This window comes from Globicephala melas, chromosome 7, assembly GCF_963455315.2.
Source record: "Globicephala melas chromosome 7, mGloMel1.2, whole genome shotgun sequence".
In the NCBI taxonomy this organism is placed as follows: domain Eukaryota; kingdom Metazoa; phylum Chordata; class Mammalia; order Artiodactyla; family Delphinidae; genus Globicephala; species Globicephala melas.
In genome coordinates, this window is record NC_083320.1 from 30,648,488 (window position 1) to 30,672,678 (window position 24,191).

The 24,191-nt window shown below is 41.2% G+C and overlaps 1 protein-coding gene across 4 annotated transcripts in view; it reads right to left on the bottom strand.

Moving 5' to 3' along the window:
- PARD3B (par-3 family cell polarity regulator beta) overlaps positions 1-24,191 on the bottom strand; it is a 1,048,345-nt gene that overhangs the window by 434,930 nt on the left and 589,224 nt on the right. For all 4 annotated transcript variants that reach the window (XR_009564558.2, XM_060301965.2, XM_030854060.3 and 1 more), the window contains 2 exons: positions 18,589-18,759; positions 6,638-6,770 (listed from right to left, as the gene is read on the bottom strand). Coding sequence is in view for 3 of the 4 variants with exons in the window: in XM_060301965.2 (XP_060157948.1) it covers positions 6,638-6,770; positions 18,589-18,759 (304 nt within the window). In the remaining variant the exon portion in view is untranslated. The remainder of the gene's footprint in view (positions 1-6,637; positions 6,771-18,588; positions 18,760-24,191) is intronic.

Here is a 24,191-nt window from a genome sequence, read left to right on the forward strand (position 1 = left end):
AGTATATCTACTCACCATTTAGACACTATAGAGGTAAAAATATATATATATATTCTTTTTGCATCTGTGTTGTAGTGGAAAACCCTGAGTTTGGGGCCTCGGAAGCAAAAGACTGGGGTCTGAGTTCTAGTTTTCCTACCTGCTAAAAATGTTTACTTTTTCAGTCTATTTCATACAGGAAAACATAGACACGTATACTGAATATTACAACAACTAATAACAAGGTTTGTTGAGATCTTATTGTGTATCACACACTGAGCTAAGCCTTATGTATCATTTAATCCTCATTACTAATGAAAATATTAAATAATGTATGAAAAAAATTATAGAGCATTGTGATTAAGAATATAGTTTGTGAAGCAAGACTGCATGTTTCCAATCTTGTACTGCTGTATGAACTTGGGCAAACTACTCAACTTCTATAAACCTTGGTTTTTATATCTATAAAGTAGGGATAAGAATACCTTCATTGGAGGAATACAAGGATTATATAAGATAGTGCATATTCCAGCAGCGATTTATAAGTGCCATGAGTGCCAATCAGTAAGTAAAGGATTATTATTCTGTACACCATAAACTCTGCTGTGGACCTATTACAGTGAGATATTTGTAAAAGGTAGACTCTATTGCTAGAACAAGAAAATCTTCTCTTTGTCCTTGAGAAATGCTGCTGGGAACAACCACTCTGACTTGCCCACATACCAGGTCTGATGGTCAATTTTATGTATCAACTTGACCGGGCTCAAGGTGCCCAGACACTTGGTATTCTGTGAGGTTGTTTTGGGGTGATATTAACATTGAAATCAGTAGACAGGGTAAAGTAAATCGTACCCCCCCTTATGTGGGTGGGCCTTATCCAATCAGCTGATGTTTTGAATAGAACAAAAAGGTTGACCCTCCTTCAAGTAGGAGAGAATTCTTCCTGCCTGACTGTCTTCAAACTGAGACATTGCCTTTTTCCTGCTCTTGGATTCAAACTGAACCACTGGCTTTTCCTAGGTCTTGAGCCTGCTGGCCTTCCTTCAGACCAGGACTACACCAGTGGCTCTTCTGGGTCTCAGCTTGCCCACTCACCTTGCAGACCTTGGGACGTGCCTGCCTCCATAATCACGTGACCCAATCTCTTACAATAAATCTGTGTATGTAATCTATATATACATATACAAACCCACGAACACACACACACACACACACACACACACACACACCCACACACACACACACACCCACCCACTGGTTCTGTTTCTCTGGAGAACCCTGATGAATACACCAGGGAAGCACTTGCTCCAAGCTCTGCCCCAGGGACCAGTATAAAATGGAGGCAGTTCTAGCAGTGCTGACATGTCCCAGGGAATGAGATTTGAAGCAGGAATCTGGTAAGTAAGATGATCAGGGTACAGAAGCATGAGGAGCAAAGGCAGCCAGCACTGTCCCCCTGCACTGTTCCCCACTCCAGTGATCTGGTAATATGGCAGCAGTTAGGCAGCCAAAGATTTGCTGAGAGAAAAAGAGCAGACGGTCTACAAGATAAACTGGAACAAGGGACATATTGGAACAACATCTTTTCCATTGGTTCTAATCACTCATCCTCAACTTCTCAGTCCATCTTTCACTGGTGGTAAACATAGCTGTGACCACGTAATTGCCTGCCCAAAAACATTGCAGTCACACACAACTGCCTACAGAATAAAGGTCTGTGTCCCCGGCAGCCAACTTTATCTCCTATTACACATTAGCCACTCAAGACTATTTATTGCTCGCAGACCACAAGGCCAGGTTTTCCTACCCCAGTGTCTTGCTCATATAATTGCAAAACCCACTTCATCCATTAAAGTCCCACCCTTCTCCCAAGGTCCACCTCAAATATCCCCTTCTCCATGAAACCTTCACTGTTGCTCTGGGATCTGTAGGTACTTTTACAACAGTGGTGGAGAATATTAGCGCTCCCAGTGTCTGTGTTCTTCCTTTTTTCCTGAGCACACAGCTAGACCCCAGACCCCATTTTCTAGCCCTCTTTGTATCTAGACTGGTTCTTGCCAATAGAATGTGAGTTACGGTGGTCAATGTTGTGCCCGGTCTCAGTGCTTAAGGAAGGGTATATGCAACTTCCCCACCTTCCCCCCAAATCCCATCTGCCAGCTGCAACCATGAGTGGACGAGGCACCAGAAGATGGCCCAGCTACCAATGGAAGGAGCCCAAGTCCCTCAGTTCTCCCTGGGCTGTGATTTGAGCAAGAAATACATCTTCAATATCTTTATCCACTGACATTTTGGCTCTATCTGTTAATATTACAGAAAATAATTTGTGTGTAACATTTACCACGTGCTGCTTTTGCAATGAGCTATCTATCGATCTATCACCTATTTATCTACATTCATTTCTCTTACTGGACCACAGGTAACTTCCTCCTTGTCCATCTCTTCCTCCTCTCCTTCCTCTTCTTCAGCATCTCCTCTGGTTTTATTACGATCATTAACTTTCATTTTTATTTCATTCACATGAATAATCTATGTGTTTTTAAAGTAATGATAGATGCAGAGGTTAGCATCTTCTCTGATGATTCTTTATCCTTGGTACTTTTTAAACAACAAATCTAGTTGCTGTAAAGAATATTTTTTTCCCCTCTTGGCCCAAACACCTTTGTTAAGCCCTTTATCACCGTGAAAGTCTGGAATTCTTATCCCCTAAAAATAGTATTTCTGGATCTCACTGAGTGTACAAGGTCATTTTATATATCGCCTGTGAACGTTGCACCTCTAGTCACTACTTCATCCATGACCAAATGACCCTTATTTTAATCACCATCTTTTATTGTTGTGACTTGTTTTACAGGATCCATCCTGCCAGGGCCAGATCAGAAAAGAAGGGCAAAAGAGTTTGTGCCTTTAGACTAGAACTCAGCAAGCTATGGCCCTGGCCCCAAGCCGGCCCGCCAACCGGTTTTGCACGTAAAGTTTCACTGCACACATTCATGCACGTACTGTCTGTGGCTGCTTGCGCACTACAGTGGCAGAGGTGACGAGCTGCGAACGAGATCCTGTGGCTCACAAAGCCCGAAATATTGACTACGTGGCCCTTTACAGACAAAGTGGGCTGACCCCTACTTTAGACTGTTTTTGAGAACAATAACAGCATTGTATTCATCGTTGCAGCCTAGCGCATTCTGCACAACGGAGGTATCCCAGAAACATCAGGAAAATTGAAAAGTATAATTCAATCTCTGATCATCACTGCAGCGGCAGTGCCTTACGTGCTATAGGGGGGTGGATACATGCAGGTTCCCAGGAGGGAAGATATTATAAATAATCACACTATTATGTGTCTCTTCAAAGGACCCCAGGGCACATGGATCCGGTGGGACAGGACATAGAAGCGAAACATTTGGGTATGGATGAAAGTCCTGAGAAGACCTCAGTGGGTGATCCTGGGCAGACCTGAGGCAATGGGCTACTGGGGCAGCGGCTGGAGTTTGCGTGAACTGAAAGTGGGGAGGAAGCAGGAGTAGAGCACAAAGGGAAGATGAGAACTATTAAAGGAGAGGGAAAAACAAACCAGAGGCAAACTGTGCTTAGGCTGTAACTTGGCCCAGGGTGAGATTTGCCAGCAAGATTCTTCAGAAAATGCAGTGTTTGTGCACTTCATTACCATTCGAATGCTTAATAGGATTTTATAGTAAACCCGTGGGACACAACCTCCATCCTATTACCATCTTGGAGCCCCACACTCATTCCACTGCGGGCACTGCGAGCAATTCTCCAACGCAAATGTGAATTTTCTGGTGTTACAATTTCTACAAACGTTAGTTCTAAAAATGCCTTTTCTCTGTAACAGCTTGACAGGAATATGTATATATAAAAAAAATAACAGTGGAACAATGGGTGGTAGTACTATTATTACAAAAATAGATGGAACACAGCATATCAAGATTGGACTTTTAAATATACAAAGGAAAGGAGGAAAGGAAGAAAAAAAAAGTTAATGTTTTGGCTGTAACAGTTCCTCTCCTCACTAGACATTGCATTTTGTCAAGTCAATCTTGTTTTTCTAAAGGAGCTCCTTCAAAAGGCTTGGTGGTGGCGAGTCAACACTCACTCAAGTTTCATGAGTCTTTGAGGCCTACGGCCACCTCGTGTGCGTCGTAAACTCGGGAACTCTCAATGGTTCTCAAAAATGAAAACGTTACTAACGCTACACAAAGATGTGATGAGCGTGATATTCTTCTACAGCATCATGTCTATAAATTCTGTTATATACATTTTTTGGTCTCTCAGTCAATAGGCTTATATAAAAAGAAAGAGCATTCCATCTACTGGCCTCTTATAATTAAAATATAACAAATCTGTTCTTTGATAAGCCTAATTCTTATAACCAAGTATTATATCACAGATCCCCAAGGAAATAATGACAATAGATTTTGCTTTTCAAAAAATAATGTTTAATGGGGTCACTTCTTAAAAGAACTGGATTTTCGATGTTTCCTTGGAAAATTGAGGTGGGAGGAGGATGTGTAGCAGTAACCAATGGACCGCGGATCTATGTCTCAGGAGGGAGGGAAGAGACAGAACCTCCCAGTGGTTCTGTGCCCAAAGGACTCTAATTGTTCAGTGACATACAAACTCTGAACACTCTACTGAAGTTCCAAAGTATTACTGCATTTTATTTTTAGCGTGTGTTTTGGGTGGACTTTATTATTTAAATTTTTTTTTCTGGGTGGATCCTTACACTATATCTAGTTCTACAGTTTCACTATTTTAGCCTTTGCTAGCCTTCCTAGAGATAGTATCCCATTTCCTTGAGGATCTCAATGTCCTCTAAAAATATACTGCGTAATTATCACTTCAGCATCGATATTTTATAAGTACTGAAAAAGACAGAGGATGGGAGGTAATGTGTCCAATGTTCCTTTGGACATCACTGGTGTAATTAGGAATAAAACCCGGAACTTGGATTGTCACTGGACCACATGTTGCTTGAGAATTAAGTGCCAATCCAGTTACATAAAGGCTGGAATGTTCTTGATCATTACTTGGACGCGGTAGAGAGAAGGCTCTTCTGGTGTGAGGGAAACTTGCTGTTCCTTCCCCAGATTCTCCTGCTATTGCAACTGACGGACTCAGAAGGAGATGCTGCTTTGTCAAGATAACTTTTAATTTTATTGAGATGAGGAAAGACATACTGGGTGTTTCTTTATCTGACACAAAGTAAAGTCAGCTTCTAATGGACACTCTTGGGATGAGGTGAAAGAACAGTTTCAAGAGACCAGTGTAAGACAGGGCCCATGCTGTGGTTTAGGGAATGAACTTGAGTCAGAGAGACAGGAGATGTATTCAGGTTCTGCAGGGATTATATATGGTGTTGGGTTAGTCATTTACTCTCCTCTCTATTTCTTCATCTGTAAAATGAGGATAATAATACCACCCACTCTGAGTGTGCATGTAAATTGCTCACCACAGTATGTGACAGTAAACAATAAATGATCACAGCTGTTGCTGCTACTCTCACTGAAACAGAGGAATTCAGAGGAAAAACATCTCATTCAGATGAAAGAATTTAATTCCAGAGGAACCTCAGATTTACAAGTCTGTTCTGATGGAGTAATCTCAGAGTCTAGAAATTGTTCCCCCATCGTTAAATTTGGGTAACATCTTAAGTGTAAATAAGGGATTGATTATATAAACGGCACCTCCACTCACTAGACTACTATGCAACTACTGAACGTGATGTTATGGAATATTCAATGACATAGTAAGATTTTCATAATGTGCTATTAATTAAAAGGCAATTTCCTAAACATTTAATATATATTTCATTTTATTTTATATACACATATTTACATGAAGGAAACACTTTCAATATATACATAATGTTATTGATCAGTATCTCTGACAGAAGTATGAGTGCCACTAAATTTTCCCTTTATTGCTTTTCTCTTAATTTTCGGTCATGAATATCTATTGCTTTTGCCATACAAAAAAGTAAAGTTACTAAAAAAGTAAAGTTACTAAAGAAAGTTACTAAAGAAAGGAGACGCAGGGGAATAAAAGAATTCTCTTGGTGGCCTTAAGTATAATTTTTGAAAAACAAAGAAGAAAATCCAATTTCTTTACATGTAGAGCTCTACTAGAAATGTGATCCATACAAGATAGTAGTAGTGAGGCAATAACAAAAACATTCCACCATCATATCATGGTCTCGGTTCACAGTATTTACCCCTCAGAAACCAGCATAAATCTGTGAACTGTGTTATGACCACTTTATGATTTAATACCATTCCATATATCAATATTTTGTAAGTTTACTTGTTATTTACACTTGGTAACTCCCAATATTAAAAGACTGTTAAAAAAAATATAACGGTTTGTCATTTTGTTTCTCCAGGCATGGTTTTATTTTATGCGTCGCCCTCCATGTTTGGGGCAGCAAGCATAGGAACCGTCACTTAAACTTTAGGCAACGCCAGGAATCTGCTTCACAACCTGTGAGTGAGATCTCCCACACACCTCTCATTTTCATGACTCAGAGTAACAAGTCTGCACTTAGTCTAATTAATTCCCCTTTGTTCTTTTTTTTTTCTAAATAAACACTCTCCTGTTTTCTCATACCACTTGCAGCAGATGAGAATGGATAGAATCTTACCTTTCTGTTTGTTTTGTGGACTGTAAGTGCCAAATGGATGCAATGTACTATTATCATTCCTCCTGGAGGTGGTTAGAGCATTCTGACAGTTCTCAAAGCATGGCTTAGAAAACGCCCCACACTCTGCAGGTTCCTAAGGGATGAAAATAAAAATGACGTTAGCTTATTTATTTATTTAGTTAGTTAGTTAGTTAGTTTCGGTACGCGGGCCTTTCACTGTTGTGGCCTCTCCCGTTGCGGAGCACAGGCTCCGGATGCGCAGGCTCAGCGGCCATGGCTCACGGGCCCAGCCGCTCCACGGCATGTGGGATCTTCCTGGACCGGGGGCACGAACCCGTGTCCCCTGCATCGGCAGGTGGACTCTCAACCACTGCGCCACCAGGGAAGCCCCACGTTCGCTTTTTTAGTATGTTCCAACTTGGTCAATGGAAGCAAAGTGAAAAAACGATCAATTTATGAATAATCTTTCAAGAGTCTATTGCACGTAAGTCCTCGACTGTGGAAAATCAAAATGGCCCTAATCAGTTAAAACATCTCTGAACAGGCAATAAAAAATACTGACAATGTGGTGTTAAGGCTTAGGAGTGCTGATGGCAAGCACAAAAGCAGATTAACATTATTATTCTTTCCCACCACTTACAACTAGCTTCTTTCAAATTTTCTTCCATCTGGGAGTACAGCTTGTGGCAGTGTCAACATAAGAATACAGTTCATGCCAAGGGTGTTTCTCTGCCAACCAGCTGGTTGCTGTCTCCCTCTCCCTTGGTGACTAAGTGTATATGCTCTAGGACAAGTCAGAACCCAGGCAGGTTTGTCACTGAAATGTCATGAGCGTGTTCCACTGCAGACACTAGGCCTGTTGGCCAGGAGCTAAAATAAACTGCTGGGACAATGCCAGACAGTGGTTCTCCTGAGATTTTTTTCCTCTTCTTCCATATTTCCCCCATCTGTTTTGATTTTGATAGTCTGTAAACAAATTCAGTTTCCTTAAAACTGCTAGCTCCAGAATAAACCGTGTTCCACAGGTGCTGCCGAAGTACTAGCAATGGGCCGCCCGCAGGGAGCTCTAGTGATTGTTCTAGAGGAATGAGGCACAGAGAACTGGGGTTTGCTCTGGTTCATACTGTGTGTCTTCTAACAGATTTCAAAGAAGTAATTTGAAAGCCGTCTCAGGGTCGTTCCCTTGACCATTTGTAAGAGGAACATTCCGCAAACACAAACATAGATCTGATCCCCAAAGCTCTTTCCTTCTGAAAAAGAGCATTTGGCCCAAATAATGCATTTGATTTCTACTTTCCTCTTTAGTTACAGAAACTCGGTATCCTACTAGTTAAACAAAATATTCAAAACATTCCATGCATGCATTCTTCATAATTAACATGTTTTCAGCTGCTGAAGGTCCTTTAGCTTTTTGTCAAGGCTTATAACACTTTTTCCACACCCGGTGTTACCTCTTGCCCCTGGTTCATTAGTCAACCCAAGCCTGGGGCAAGCTACTCCTAAATTAAAGCTGGAGCCCTGGAAGGTAGGAGAGGTAGGACCTACCTTGCATAGTCAAGTGCTTTAACAACAACAACAAAATTTTTTTTCTGCTTTCCCAGCTCTTTGATAAATGACACAATCAATATCCCAACAACTGATCAGTAACCAGCCTAATTAAAATATTCAGCCTGTAAAACAGAGCTGTCGTGGAGCCTTCCATTAGTGTCCCAGCCAATAAAAAATACAATGGATTTTTAAACATATTCTGCTTCCACCAAGCTGAGCTTACAGCTCAGGGGAGGGAAATGTTTTGGGGAAGGGAAAAAAAACCAAAACAAAACAGGTCATAACCCATTTTTTAATACCAAGTCTCTAGGCTCAAATAGAATTTCAATTGAACCTCAAGCTCATCCTTTGAAAAATATGTTTCTGTTTAAAACGATTTTGATTCAATCAAGGGCTCATTATGTATTCTTCACGAGGTCCTCATCAAAACTGTTTACATATCTTGTACATCTGGGTAATGTGGGAAAATACCCAACGACAATATATTTTGACTTTTCTTAAGTAGCGTCTTCAGTATTTTTTTTAATATCAATATAATGTTCAAGTAACCATTTTGGTATTCTTCCAAAATCTAACTAATTGATTTCCCTGAATATATGAGCAGAGCTGAGGCCTTTTCTAGGTTACAGATTCTTTTTTATTGTACCTGAGAGCGATTGCTGTCCACTGAAGAACCCTCCAAAAACACGAGCACACAACATATGTGATTTGACACAGCAAAACAGATTTGGGATATCAAATAGCTACAGATTTTTTTTTTAATTTAATAAAGATTATCTGTACATTAGGCTGCTGTCTTTATATGAAAAAAACACTCTTTAATCTTCATAGGTACCACAGAGATTCTCACTAGTTGAGAGAGCCAAGTGCCTGCTCACCCCCCATGGAAAGCATGTAAATATTAGGGCAAATAAAAATGGATCTTGGTTAAATGTCCTCAAAAAAAAATGCTTTTTGTCCCATTTCTTATTCCCAATTGAGTCCCCAGTGAACAGTATTAACAAGAGAAAAACAAATACCGTATGCTAAGGCATATATATGGAATCTAAAAAAAAAAAAAAAGGTACTGATGAACCTAGTTGCAGGGCAGGAATAAAGTTGGAGACATAGAGAATGGATTTGAGGACACGGGGTGGGAGGGGGAAGCTAGGGCGAAGTGAGAGTAGCATCGACATATATACACTACCAAATGTAAAAGAGATAGCTAGTGGGAAGCAGCCGCACAGCACCGGGAGATCCGCTCGGTGCTTTGTGACCACCTAGATGGGTGGGATATGGAGGGTGGGAGAGGGACGCAAGAGGGAGGGGATATGGGGATATATGTCTGCATATGGCTGATTCACTTTGTTGTACAGCAGAAACTAACACAGCACTGTGAAGCAATTATACTCCAGTAAAGATCCATTAAAAAAAAAAAAAAAAGAACTACAGCAACAACGACAACAACAAAGACACTCCTGAGGATGGGCAACCAACTGAAGGCTTAGTACTTTCTTCCGATGAAATAATTGTCAACCCAGCCCACAGTGTGAGAATTAAAATGAAAATACGTGCCGTAAAGGATAACGAAAACAGAGAGTACTTATCCTCTAGGCATTCACATATTTTAGAGAACGACTTGAAACAAGGGAAGATGAGAGGTGGAGAGGTGGGGAGGGAACTCTTTTAGCAATCATGTTCATTTCTTTTTTTTTTCTTTTACTTTTTCTATGTACACAGATATGGAATTCTTGAGCAGTGTATTCCAGACTTTTCTATTAGCTGAGGTATCTTTGTCCCAAGACATCTTAAGGGAGATCTAAAACACAGATGCATGGAAGGGGTGATTCAGGGGTCTACAGGTCATACTTCACACCCGCATCCAACAAGTGGGTTCTGTGGAGGTCTAGGGCTCTCGAGTAAGAACCAAATTCAACCAGAAAGCAGCCTATTCTCTCAACGTAGGAAGCAAGCGATAAGGGTTTCATGACTATAAGTAAAATCTTAAAATAAATTAAAAAATTACTATAAGTAAAATCCCTTAAATATTCATGGAAACCTCTTTGTCACTTAAGCAGACACAAATGTTGGAAATGAGTTGGTTCATTATATATAGTCTCCAGTAATTGGGAAATTTACATTTATTTAACATTTACAAGGTTATGTACAGAAAAGTTAAAGGGTAGTTACTCCTTTTCAACAGCTGATAAAATGACAGAGTAAGATATAGTTGATAAGTTCACTACTTCAGCTTATCCTCTCAGATGAAGTAGGGTCTCAGATGCAACTTTTATCCATCCATTCAACAATATATAACAACTGTCTACTACTAGGTGCTGGGAAATGAGGATCTATGAAGGGATAAGGCAGACAACAGTATTGCTATCTATAAGTACAGAGCATTCAACTATGTATGTCTTTGCATAGCCAGGAAATGACCCACGTGGGATTTTAACTCAAGTAATCCAAAACTCCAGAGTCCAACATTTTAACCACTATCATCCCCAACTACTTTCCAGTCTTAATTTCAAAATCTTTTCATTTTAAAATGTTTAAGTTGAATTTATTATTAAAACTAATATTTTATATTAGTGTGTTTTAATAAGATTCTATTTTAACTTTGTGTATTACTGTATCACAAAAACATTATTTGTCCTTAGAGAATATATGTGTGATTTGCTGATGTTTCTCTCAACTCTTAAGTATTATCGACTTTTTTCTTATCTTTTCTTAAAATAATTTTTAGGAGCATTTAATAATTATTCTCTCTATATAAGTGAAAATAATGTTTTAGGAATACCTTATGATGAATATGATAGCTGTACACTATAATATATAATTGTATAATATAATAATTATATAAATAATATAATTGTATGTAACTGAAATGTTTAGGGATATCAGCCTTCAAGAATAGTTTACGTTCACACTTCATGAGTATGTAAAAATATTGCTTACATTAAAAATATCCATGAAGAAATCATGATAAAAGATTTCAAAAATACTTCTTCAATTAAAAACATTTATTTAAGAACATGAAGCAAGAAGCTTGTTTAATAGATCAAATTTTAAATTAGTTAAGTCCCAGGCACACATTACAGGAAGAATGTAGAGAGCTGATTGCATTATAATGATCTTCACAGTAAGCATTATATACATCTGATTAAGAACTTTCTAAGGGGGACTTCCGGGAAGATGGCGGAAGAGTAAGACGCGGAGATCACCTTCCTCTCCACAGATAAACCAGAAATACATCTACGCGTGGAACAACTCCTACGGAGCACCTACTGAACGCTGGCAGAAGACCTCAGACCTCCCAAAAGGCAAGGAACCCCCCACGTACCTGGTTAGGGCAAAAGAAAAAACTAAACAGAGACAAAAGGATAGCGACGGGTCCTGCACCAGCGGAAGAGAGCTGTGAAGGAGGAAAAGTGTCCACACACTAGGAAGCCCCTTCGCGGGTGGAGACTTCGGGAGGCGGAGTGGGGGAGCTTGGGAGCCGCAGAGGAGAGCACAGCAACAGGGGTGCGGAGGGCAAAGCGGACAGATTCCAGCGCAGAGGATCCGGCCGACCGGCACTCACCAGCCGAGAGGCTTGTCTGCTCGCCCGCCGGGGCGGGCGGGACTGGGAGCTGAGGCTCCGGCTTTTGTCGGAGCGCCTGGAGAGGACTGGGGTTGGCGGCGTGAACACAGCCTGCAGGGCATTGGTGCGCCGCGGCTGGCCGGGAGAGAGTCCGGGGAGGGGTCTGGTCCTGCCGAAGAGGCAAGAGACTTTTACGTCCCTCTTTGTTTCCTGGTGCACGAGGAGAGGGGATTAAGAACGCTGCTTGAGAGAGCTCCAGGGACGGGCGCGAGCCGCGGCTAAGAGTGCGGAGCCCAGAGACGGACATGGGACGCTAAGGCCGCTGCTGCCGCCGCCAGGAGGCCTGTGTGCGAACACAGGTCACTAGCCACACGCCCTTCCGGGGAGCCTGTGCAGCCCGCCACTGCCAGGGTCCCGGGATCCAGGGACGGCTCCCCCGGGAGAGCGCACGGCGCGCCTCAGGCTGCAGCGTCACGCCGGCCTCTGCCGCCGCAGGCCCGCTCTGCACTCCGTGACCCTCCCTACCCCCCGGCCTGGGTGAGCCAGAGCCTCCGAATCAGCGGCTCCTTTAACCCCGTCCTGTCTGAGCAAAGAACAGACGCCCTCCAGCAACCTACACGCACAGGCGGGGCCAAATCCAAAGCTGAGCCCCTGGGAGCTGTGAGAATAAAGAAGAGAAAGGGAAATCTCTCCCAGCAGCCTCAGAAGCAGCGGATTAAAGCTCCACAATCAACTTGATGTACCCTGCATCTGTGGAATACATGAATAGACAAGGAATCATCCCAAATTAAGGAGCCCTGTGGATGAAAGGCTCTTGGTGCTGCAGCCAGGACTCAGTGCTGTGCCTCTGAGGTGGGAGAGCCAGCTTCAGGACACTGGTCCACAAGAGGCCTCCCAGCTGCACATAATATCAAACAGCAAAAATCTCCCAGAGATCTCCATCTCAACGCCAGCACCCAGCTTCACTCAACGACCAGCAAGCTACAGTGCTGGACACCCTATGCCAAACAACTAGCAAGACAGGAACACAACCCCACCCATTAGCAGAGAGGCTGCCCAAAATCATAATAAGTCTACAGACACCCCAAAACACACCACCAGACGTGGACCTGCCCACCAGAAAGACAAGATCCAGCCTCATACACCAGAACACAGGCACTAGTACCCTCCACCAGGAAGCCTACACAACCCACTGAACCAACCTTAGCCACTGGGGACAGACACAAAAAACAACAGGAACTACGAACCTTCAGCCTGCAAAAAAAAAAAAAGGAGACCCCAAACACAGTAAGATAAGCAAAATGAAAAGACAGAAAAACACACAGCAGATGAAGGAGCAAGACAAAAACCCACCAGACCTAACAAATGAAGAGGAAATAGGCAGTCTACCTGAAAAAGAATTCAGAATAATGATAGTAAGGTTGATCCGAAATCTTGGAGATAGAATGGACAATAGAATGAACAAATTGCAAGAATCAGTTAACAAGGACCTAGAAGAACTAAAGATGAAACAAGCAACGATGAACAACACAATAAATGAAATTAAAAGTACTCTAGATGGGATCAATAGCAGAATAACTGAGGCAGAAGAACGGATAAGGGACCTGGAAGATAAAATAGTGGAAATAACTACTGCAGAGCAGAATAAAGAAAAAAGAATGAAGAGAACTGAGGACAGTCTCAGAGACCTCTGGGACAACATTAAACGCACCAACATTCGAATTATAGGGGTTCCAGAAGAAGAAGAGAAAAAGAAAGGGACTGAGAAAATATTTGAAGAGATTATAGTTGAAAACTTCCCTAATATGGGAAAGGAAATAGTTAATCAAGTCCAGGAAGCACAGAGAGTCCCATACAGGATAAATCCAAGGAGAAATACGCCAAGACACATATTAATCAAACTGTCAAAAATTAAATACAAAGAAAACATATTAAAAGCAGCAAGGGAAAAACAACAAATAACACACAAGGGAATCCCCATAAGGTTAACAGCTGATCTTTCAGCAGAAACTCTGCAAGCCAGAAGGGAGTGGCAGGACATATTGAAAGTGTTGAAGGAGAAAAACCTGCAACCAAGATTACTCTACCCAGCAAGGATCTCATTCAGATTTGATGGAGAAATTAAAACCTTTACAGACAAGCAAAAGTTGAGAGAGTTCAGCACCACCAAACCAGCTCTACAACAACTGCTAAAGGAACTTCTCTAGGCAAGAAACACAAAAGAAGGAAAGGACCTACAATAACGAACCCAAAACAATTAAGAAAATGGGAATAGGAACACACATATCGATAATTACCTTAAATGTAAATGGACTAAATGCTCCCACCAAAAGACACAGATTGGCTGAATGGATACAAAAACAAGACCCATATATTTGCTGTCTACAAGAGACCCACTTCAGACCTAGAGACACATACAGACTGAAAGTAAGGGGATGGAAAAAGGTATTTCATGCAAATGGAAACCAAAAGAAAGCTGGAGTAGCAATTCTCATATCAGACAAAATAGACTTTAAAACAAAGACTATGAGAAGAGACAAAGAAGGACACTACATAATGATCAAGGGATCGATCCAAGAGGAAGATATAACAATTGTAAATATTTATGCACCCAACATAGGTGCACCTCAATACATAAGGCAAATACTGACAACCATAAAAGGGGAAATCGACAGTAACACATTCATAGTAGGGGACTTTAACACCCCACTTTCACCAATGGACAGATCATCCAAAATGAAAATAAATAAGGAAACACAAGCTTTAAATGATACATTAAACGAGATGGAGTTAATTGATATTTATAGGACATTCCATCCAAAAACAACAGAATACACATTTTTCTCAAGTGCTCATGGAACATTCTCCAGGATAGATCATATCTTGGGTCACAAATCAAGCCTTGGTAAATTTAAGAAAATTGAAATTGTATCAAGTATCTTTTCTGACCACAACGCCATGAGACTAGATATCAATTACAGTAAAAGATCTGTAAAAAATACAAACACATGGAGGCTAAACAATACACTACTTAATAATGAAGTGATCACTGAAGAAATCAAAGAGGAAATCAAAAAATACCTAGAGACAAATGACAATGGAGACACAACGACCCAAAACCTGTGGGATGCAGCAAAAGCAGTTCTAAGGGGGAAGTTTATAGCAATACAAGCCCACCTTAAGAAGCAGGAAACATCTCGAATAAACAACCTAACCTTGCACCTCAAGCAATTAGAGAAAGAAGAACAAAAAAACCCCAAAGCTAGCAGAAGGAAAGAAATCATAAAAATCAGATCAGAAATAAATGAAAAAGAAATGAAGGACAATAGCAAACAATAGCAAAGATCAATAAAACTAAAAGCTGGTTCTTTGAGAAGATAAACAAAATAGATAAACCACTAGCCAGACTCATCAAGAAAAAAAGGGAGAAGACTCAAATCAATAGAATTAGAAATGAAAAAGGAGAGGTAACAACTGACACTGCAGAAATAAAAGAGATCATGAGAGATTACTACAAGCAACTCTATGCCAATAAAATGGACAATCTGGAAGAAATGGACAAATTCTTAGATATGCACAACCTGCCAAGACTGAATCAGGAAGAAATAGAAAATATGAACAGACCAATCACAAGCACTGAAATTGAAACTGTGATTAAAAATCTTCCAACAAAGAAAAGCCCAGGACCAGATGGCTTCACAGGCGAATTCTATCAAACATTTAGAGAAGAGCTAACACCTATCCTTCTCAAACTCTTCCAAAATATAGCAGAGGGAGGAACACTCCCAAACTCCTTCTACGAGGCCACCATCACCTTGATACCAAAACCAGACAAGGATGTCACAAAGAGAGAAAACTACAGGCCAATATCACTGATGAACATAGATGCAAAAATCCTCAACAAAATACTAGCAAACAGAATCCAACAGCACATTAAAAGGATCATACACCATGATCAAGTGGGGTTTATTCCAGGAATGCAAGGATTCTTCAATATACGCAAATCTATCAATGTGATAAACCATATTAACAAACTGAAGGAGAAAAACCATATGATCATCTCAATAGATGCAGAGAAAGCTTTTGACAAAATTCAACACCCATTTATGATAAAAACCCTGCAGAAAGTAGGCATAGAGGGAACTTTCCTCAACATAATAAAGGCCATATATGACAAGCCCACAGCAAACATCATCCTCAATGGTGAAAAACTGAAAGCATTTCCACTAAGATCAGGAACAAGACAAGGTTGCCCACTCTCACCACTCTTATTCAACATAGTTTTGGAAGTTTTAGCCACAGCAATCAGAGAAGAAAAGGAAATAAAAGGAATCCAAATCGGAAAAGAAGAAGTAAAGCTGTCACTGTTTGCAGATGACATGATCCTATACATAGAGAACCCTAAAGATGCTACCAGAAAACTACTAGAGCTAATCAATGAATTTGGTAAAGTGGCAGGATACAAAATTAATGCACAGAAATCTCTGGCATTCCTATATACTAATGATGAAAAATCTGAAAGTGAAATCAAGAAAACACTCCCATTTACCATTGCAACAAAAAGAATAAAATATCTAGGAATAAACCTACCTAAGGAGACAAAAGATCTGTATGCAGAAAATTATAAGACACTGATGAAAGAAATTAAAGATGATACAAATAGATGGAGAGATATACCATGTTCTTGGACTGGAAGAATCAACATTGTGAAAATGACTCTACTACCCAGGGCAGTCTACAGATTCAATGTGATTCATTTCAAACTACCACTGGCATTTTTCACAGAACTAGAACAAAAAATTTCACAATTTGTATGGAAACACAAAAGACCCCAAATAGCCAAAGCAATCTTGAGAAAGAAAAATGGACCTGGAGGAATCAGGCTACTTGACTTCAGACTATACTACAAAGCTACAGTAGTCAAGACAATATGGTACCGGCACAAAAACAGAAATATAGATCAATGGAACAGGATAGAAAGCCCAGAGATAAATCCACGCACATATGATCACCTTATCTTTGATATAGGAGGCAAAAATATACAGTGGAGAAAAGACAGCCACTTCAATACGTGGTGCTGGGAAAACTGGGCAGCTACATATAAAAGAATGAAATTAGAACACTGTCTAACACCATACACCAAAGTAAACTCAAAATGGATTAAAGACCTAAATGTAAGGCTAGACACTATAAAACTCTTAGAGGAAAACATAGGCAGAACACTCTATGACATAAATCACAGCAAGATCCTTTTTGACCGACCTCCTAGAGAAATGGAAATAAAAAACAAAAGTAAACAAATGGGACCTAATGAAATTCAAAAGCTTTTGCACAGCAAAGGAAACCATAAACAAGACGAAAAGCCAACCCTCAGAATGGGAGAAAATATTTGCAAATGAAGCAACTGCCGAAGGATTGATCTCCAAAATTTATAAGCAGCTCCTGCAGCTCAATAACAAAAAAACAAACAACCCAATCCAAAAATGGGCAGAAGACCTACATAGACATTTCTCCAAAGAAGATATACAGAGTGCCAACAAACACATGAAAGAATGCTCAACATCACTAATCATGAGAGAAATGCAAATCAAAACTACAATGAGATATCATCTCACACCAGTCAGAATGGCCATCATCAAAAAATCTAGAAACAATAAATGCTGGAGAGGGTGTGGAGAAAAGGGAACCCTCTTACACTGTTGGTGGGAATGTAAATTGATACAGCCACTGTGGAGAACAGTATGGAGGTTCCTTAAAAAGCTACAAATAGAACTACCATATGACCCAGCAATCCCACTACTGGGCATATACCCTGAGAAAACCATAATTCAAAAAGAGTCATGTACCAAAATGTTCATTGCAGCTCTATTTACAATAGCCCAGAGATGGAAACAACCTAAGTGTCCATCATCGGATGAATGGATAAAGAAGATGTGGCACATATATACAATGGAATATTACTCAGCCATAAAAAGAGACGAAATTGAGCTATTTGTAATGAGGTGGATAGACCTAGAGTCTGTCATACAGAGTGAAGTAAGTCAGAAAGAGAGAGACAAATACCGTATGCTAACACATATATATGGAATCTAAGGAAAAAAAATGTCATGAAAAACCTAGGGGTGAAACAGGAATAAAGACACAGACTTACTAGAGAATGGACTTGAGGCTATGGGGAGGGGGAAGGGTAAACGGTGACAAAGCGATAAAGAGGCATGGACATATATACACTACCAAACGTAAGGTAGATAGCTAGTGGGAAGCAGCCGCATAGCACAGGGAGATCAGCTCGGTGCTTTGTGACCGCCTGGAGGGGTGGGATAGGGAGGGTGGGAGGGAGGGAGATGCAAGCGGGAAGAGATATGGGAACATATGTATATATATAACTGATTCATTTTGTTGTGAAGCTGAAACTAACATACCATTGTAAAGCAATAAAAAAAAAAAAAGAAAAAAAAAAAAAGAACTTTCTAAGGTATGGACACTGCTAGCATGTCATCCAAAAAGTATGTAAGCATGTTTTATGCTTTAATGTTTATAATATGAATAAAGCGTTATTCGTAAAGTCCAGAGCTCTAGGAGTTTCTGGGGGGAAAACTGGAAATTATGGACTTGTTACCCTAGATAAATTATTTAATTTATATGCACATTTTTACACCTTCCAGTTATACCTAAAATATACAACCGCCAATTTGCCACATAAACCCATCAGAGCACGTCTAGGGCATATTTTTCCAATTTCAGAATCAGTATGAGCCTAGTTACCATACTAGTGGTGGAAGTGTGAATATTCTGGTGGCCATTTGGGCAACTTGCAGAAGGAAATAAAAATTTGCATCACCTCCAGTGGTCTCCCTGGCCTCCTCAGAATCACCAACTGGATCATCCCTCGTATGTTTCCTTCCATGGACATTGATCGCCTAAGTGTTTCCATAGCTTCGTGGTTGGACTTTCCCAGAAGAGATTCCCCATTAACTGCAATCAGCTGGTCATTCACCTGCAGACGACCATCCTAGGGTGGAGGTAAGAAAAAGTGTTAAATAGAGAAAAACATGGTGATGACATGTGACTGTTTCAGGGAAAAGTTCAAGTTTAAAATGAAAAACGAAAAAAAAAAAAATAGCCATTAGAAATAATTTATTTTCCATGGCAGAAAAAGATTCTGGAGTTTATCAAATAGTCACAAATACTAACAATAATGAATTGTGTGAAAGTGATTTTTAGAAATCTTAGCGTTCCAAACTGTAATAATTTAGACATTTGTAATAATGTCTCTTAACCTAAATCTTTGGCAAGTATGCTACCTAGCCTGATTCTGACATTCGCTCTGGCAGGGACCATATTGCTGACTTAAGGAAAGGGGGTTTGGGAGCAAAAGAAAGTGGTCATATCGCTTGCATTTTCAGGCACAGAGAGACATCATGCTTAAACGTTGTGAGCTTGAGAGCAGTAATGCGTCTCCTAGATATCATTGCGAGCTCTATTGGATAGCGCTGAGAAAAAAAAAAAAACAAAATTCTCCTGTAATTTTCTCTAACACAACTAAAAAGTTGCTGGTCCGCAAAAGAACGCAGAGGTTTGTAACACAGGACCAATTTGCTATGATGTTTTCCGGCAGAAACGCTTGACAAAGGGGACTGTCAAGCCTTTTGTGATGAGGCTCTGAGTGACGAGCACTTTCACCCAGCACCTTCAGGAAGGAACACCACATGCCACAGAGCACTCGGAACTGCGGCAGGTGGATAGGCAGCCCAGATTCTAGTCTAAAGCACCTCTAGGCACCAGTCATCTTCAGCCAGAAGCCCCCCACAAGCTGGAGTCCATAGCAGTAGCTAAACAAACTGGGATGCCAGCTCTGCCTACAAAAGAGCTGGTGGGGATCACAGTACATGTCCCCAACAGGCAGCCTAGGAGAAAAGATGCTTAAATATTGACAGTCTGATTAGGGATGTGCGTTATACCTGCTACACACTAGGGTAGAAAGTTCTTGCTGTGAGGCACAGATGCAATTTTAGGAAGGTCGTGATGCTAGTGCCACTGCTAATAAATTTAACAGAAATAACAGTAGGCTTGTATCACAGTTTTTCCATGAATTATCTCTAGACCTCACAGAACTCAAGAAGTTGAGTAGATTAATGCTTTTATTCACATTTTACAAATAAGGAAACCGAGGCACGAAAGTGATGTAAGTTGCCCTAGGTCACAAAATAGAGGCAGAGAGAAACTGACTTAAGTTCAGGTTTCATGAACCTTGGCTCTTTTCAGTTTCTCTACTAGGACTCCCTTTGTTGTCTCTAGACTACAGTTGTGCCACACTAAAACAGGCAGAGGGAAGTATTAAAGTTTCTGCAGTTAGAAGTATCTGGGATCCACGTTCACATTAACGGAATGAAATGTAAAAGAAAAACAAAACAGAACTTCCCTAAGAAATGAGAACAACAGACATACAATGAACAAGAGGAGCAACTGTACAGCTTTGGGAGAGAAATCCTGTGGACAAGTTGATGAACTCTGACTAATGCGGCAGCAGATGGTCAGAGGAAGTTCCTCTGCTGACAGCTGGGAAAAGGGGGAGAGTGGTGAGAGCCGTTCTGGAGCGCTAATGCCCTCGTGGAGATGCACTGCACGCGCCTCCTGCTGCAGAGGGTGTTGGCCCATAGATCGTGGAGGCCGCCCAAAGGCGCACACGCCGTCCTGATGAGAAAAGTTGAGATGGCGAGGCCATGGGATGGATCGATCGAGCTGTAAAACGTCTGAGTGCACTGCCTCAACAGAGCCTAATGTCCTCTGCCTTCCTCTTGTTTTCCCACTCCACTTAACCTTTCCTCTAATTTGGAGCAAATCTGGAAATGAGATTTACAGGAAAGGCCAAACGAGAAAGAAATGGCTTCATTTCTGTTATCTCATGTTGAGTGAGGCACATACAGGATAAGATTAAGGCTACATGAAATGGGGTAAAACAAAAACAACCTTAATGGCTGTGGCAAGTGACGTGAGACACTTTACTCCAGAAATTATTCTGTTCTATTACGGCATTTAACGCAAGGAGGACTAGCGGGCTGAATCTTTTGCGGGCAGTTGGGAGGGTTACTAAAAAGGTTTTTTTTTAGGAGGACTGGAAACAGATGTGTGGTTTTTAAAGACGAGGAGGAAGCAGAAGAGCTGGATCAGGATCCCAGCCCTGTTAACAGGAAATGAGGTCGAGTGCTAATCTGTAGACGCTTAGTCTTGGCAGGACATCTCATCCGCTAGGACAGGAAGAAGAAAGATAAAGATTGAAACTTAATGGGTACTTCTAGAATTGAGGGAATGAAATCTGAGTGAGATCCACCTGGTAACCTCCCGTGAACTTTCTCTGTGAAGTATGGGGCAAGGTCTGAGTGAAGAGGTAAATAAGAGATAAGGAGATGGAAGAAAAACATTTTTTGTAAGATAATTTCTTACCAGCAAGTATTAAGCACAGACTTTTATTTTCAGCTACATTCTGAGTCTCAAGCATGCAGAACTACATTAAAGTAGAACATGTTTGCCGTATCCAAGTCCAAAACAAAAAGGCAGGTCGGGTCACCCCAGGGCAGCTGGGATTTTTTTTTTTTTTTTTTTTATGAAGACATTCGCATTCATCACAAGCATCACTGGAGAGTTGCTGGTGTGATAAAAATCCACATACTCTCCTTTTTAGGCTTGGCTGGTCTGTTGCTATTGGTTTTTGCTTTTCCTTTATAAGATAAAGGATGGGTAATTTCATTACTGGTGATGCCAGTAAGTACCACATTGTCCTAACATGTAGAATATAATCACAGAATTCAGAGCTGGAAGGGTCCTTAGAGATCATCTTGTCCAACCTCTTCCGTTTATAAATAATGTGACGGCCAAAGAGGATGAGAAACCATTTATTGAACTCATCTTCTTAAGAGAAGGCACTTCCACAATCTATGTGGAAGAACTTGATCAGCTAGTTAAGATCAGAGCTGGATCAGAATAGCCCAAGTTCTGACTTCTCAGCACCCGCTATTCACTACCCATTCTGTGTTCTACAAAGATGACAAGTCCCTAAAGGGATCATGCTTCAAGGAAAAAGACTTTCAAATCCACCAGATGTCTCCTGGAAGAGAACCTTACATGAAAGCCAGAGTCAGACGATAGAAGATGGGGAGACAGGAGACTGGGCTGGGGGATGGCAGAGCAAGGAAGCAAGCTGGAAGTGGCAGGGGCAAAGGGGGTAGGGCAGGGACTGTTTACCTATCTAGCTATGTATACATACATGTGTATCCAGGTCTAGTCTTGATCTAAAATCAAGTTGATTCAAGGAAGAGGTCATTACTCAAAACTCATCAAAGATTCCTCAAAATTGTGCATGTCTATTCTGCTTTGGAATGATTTTTACCAAGAAAAGTCATTTTTTATGGTTTTATTTTTTCTGTGAATACTATGTTTAAGTAAATACTTAGGCATGAGAATGGTAACTCTCCTCAACTGATTTTACATGAGTGAATTCAACTATCCAGGATGTTACCCAGGAATTCTAGGATATTTATTTCATCGTCATCTGGATCATTCTTGCATTTGTTGAATGAAAAGAAAATGCCCTTTCTGCTATGGACTGAGTGTTTGTGTTTTCCTCAAATTCATATGTTGAAATCCTAACCCCCAACATGATGGTATTAGGAGGCAGGGTATTTGGAAGGTAATTAGTGCCCTTATAAAAGAGGCCTGAGAGAGATCTCTTGTCCCCTCTGCCATATGGGGTTACAGCAAGAAGAAGACAGCTGTCTATCAACCACGTCTCACCAGACACTGAATCTGCAGCACCTTGATCTTGGACTCCAAACTCAAGGGCTGTGAGGGGTAAATTTCTGCTGTTAAAAAACTACCCAGTTTATGGAACTCTCTTTCAGCAGTCCCAAAAAAGACACTTTCCTTCCTACTTTATGGCCATCAGGCCCCTAACCAAAAAGACCACAACTACACTCCTTACCTTTGGCAACCCCCATAAACAACTCTATCCAACCTCAAGCTAAGACGGAGTAAAGGAGGTTCCCAAAGAGGAAGAAAAATAAGAAAAAGAGGAAGGAGAACAGACTAAAGATAGAGAGTAACTTCCTCCACATTAGGGCACATTAGGACGAATAAAAACTGGTATGAGGGGCTTCCCTGGTGGCGCAGTGGTTGAGAGTCCGCCTGACGATGCAGGGGACACGGGTTTGTGCCCTGGTCCGGGAGGATCCCACATGCCGCGGAGCGGCTGGGCCCGTGAGCCATGGCCGCTGAGCCTGCGCATCCGGAGCCTGTGCTCCGCAACGGGAGAGGCCACAACAGTGAGAGGCCTGCGTACAGCAAAAAAAAAACCAAAAAACAAAAACCTGGTATGAGATTTAGGTCTTCTCCATGTCCTGGGATGGCTTCAAGTCTCATCAGCCCTAACCTGGTTCTAATGCAGGAGGAAGAATGGACTAGGAGACAAGGTGTCTGAGTGTTATATCCCCTTTTACTGAACACCAAATGCAGGCCAGTCCTTGTGCAAATATTTTGCATATGTTCTCATTTCTCAAAACATCCCTGTGATACAAGCATCACCCTCCACTAAGAGAGGTAAAAATGGAGGCTCAGAGAAATGAAGTCAAAGAATACTGTCAAAGAACACTGTCACAGCCAGGTCTACCTGTCTGAGTCAGATATGTACGCATTATGCTACGCTGCTTCTAAAATCAGAGTTCTAGAGATGATTAAAGGCACTACAATGAACATAATTATTTAACGAGTTTCTCCTTTGCGCAGTTATTGTGCTAAACCCTTTATACGCGCTAGACAATTTAATCCTTACAGCAACACTATACACTGGGGACTACTGCTCCTCTTTATAAAAGAAACCAAGGATCAAGCAAGTTAAGTGCATTGTTACAAGTCACATGTCCAGAAGCAAATCTGAAGTAGGTCTGGGTCACTCTGAAGTCCATGTTTTGAACCACTTTGCTAGTGATTCTTGACCTTTATGGGCTCTTCTTAGACTCCTTTGAAAATCTAATAAAAGCTACAGATTCTCACCTCTTAAAAATAAATATTTACATGATAGTTTCTCCACAGCTGCACATCTGGACCAGGTAATTCTCTGTAATGGGGAGCAGTCATGTACCTTATAGGATGTTTCACGTGCCCACTGAAGCGCATCCATGATTTCCGGGGGTCCAGTAACCTCATAGTTCAGCCCCTGCTGTGCCTCTGTCATGATTACTGGTGACAGTGCAAGGCTTAATCCACCTCTTGTGGCCAATTTTTTGTAGGTCCCTTTACCTCTAAAGTTCTAACGAACACAGAGGGAAGAGAAGAAAGCCATGGCAAAGAATGAGCCTCTGCAAAACACGAGTCAAGCATGCGGGAGCGGGCTGGCTAACACACAGGTAGCTGGCTGGGGCCCAAGGCCAGTCCCTATTTGGCCAGGGTGTT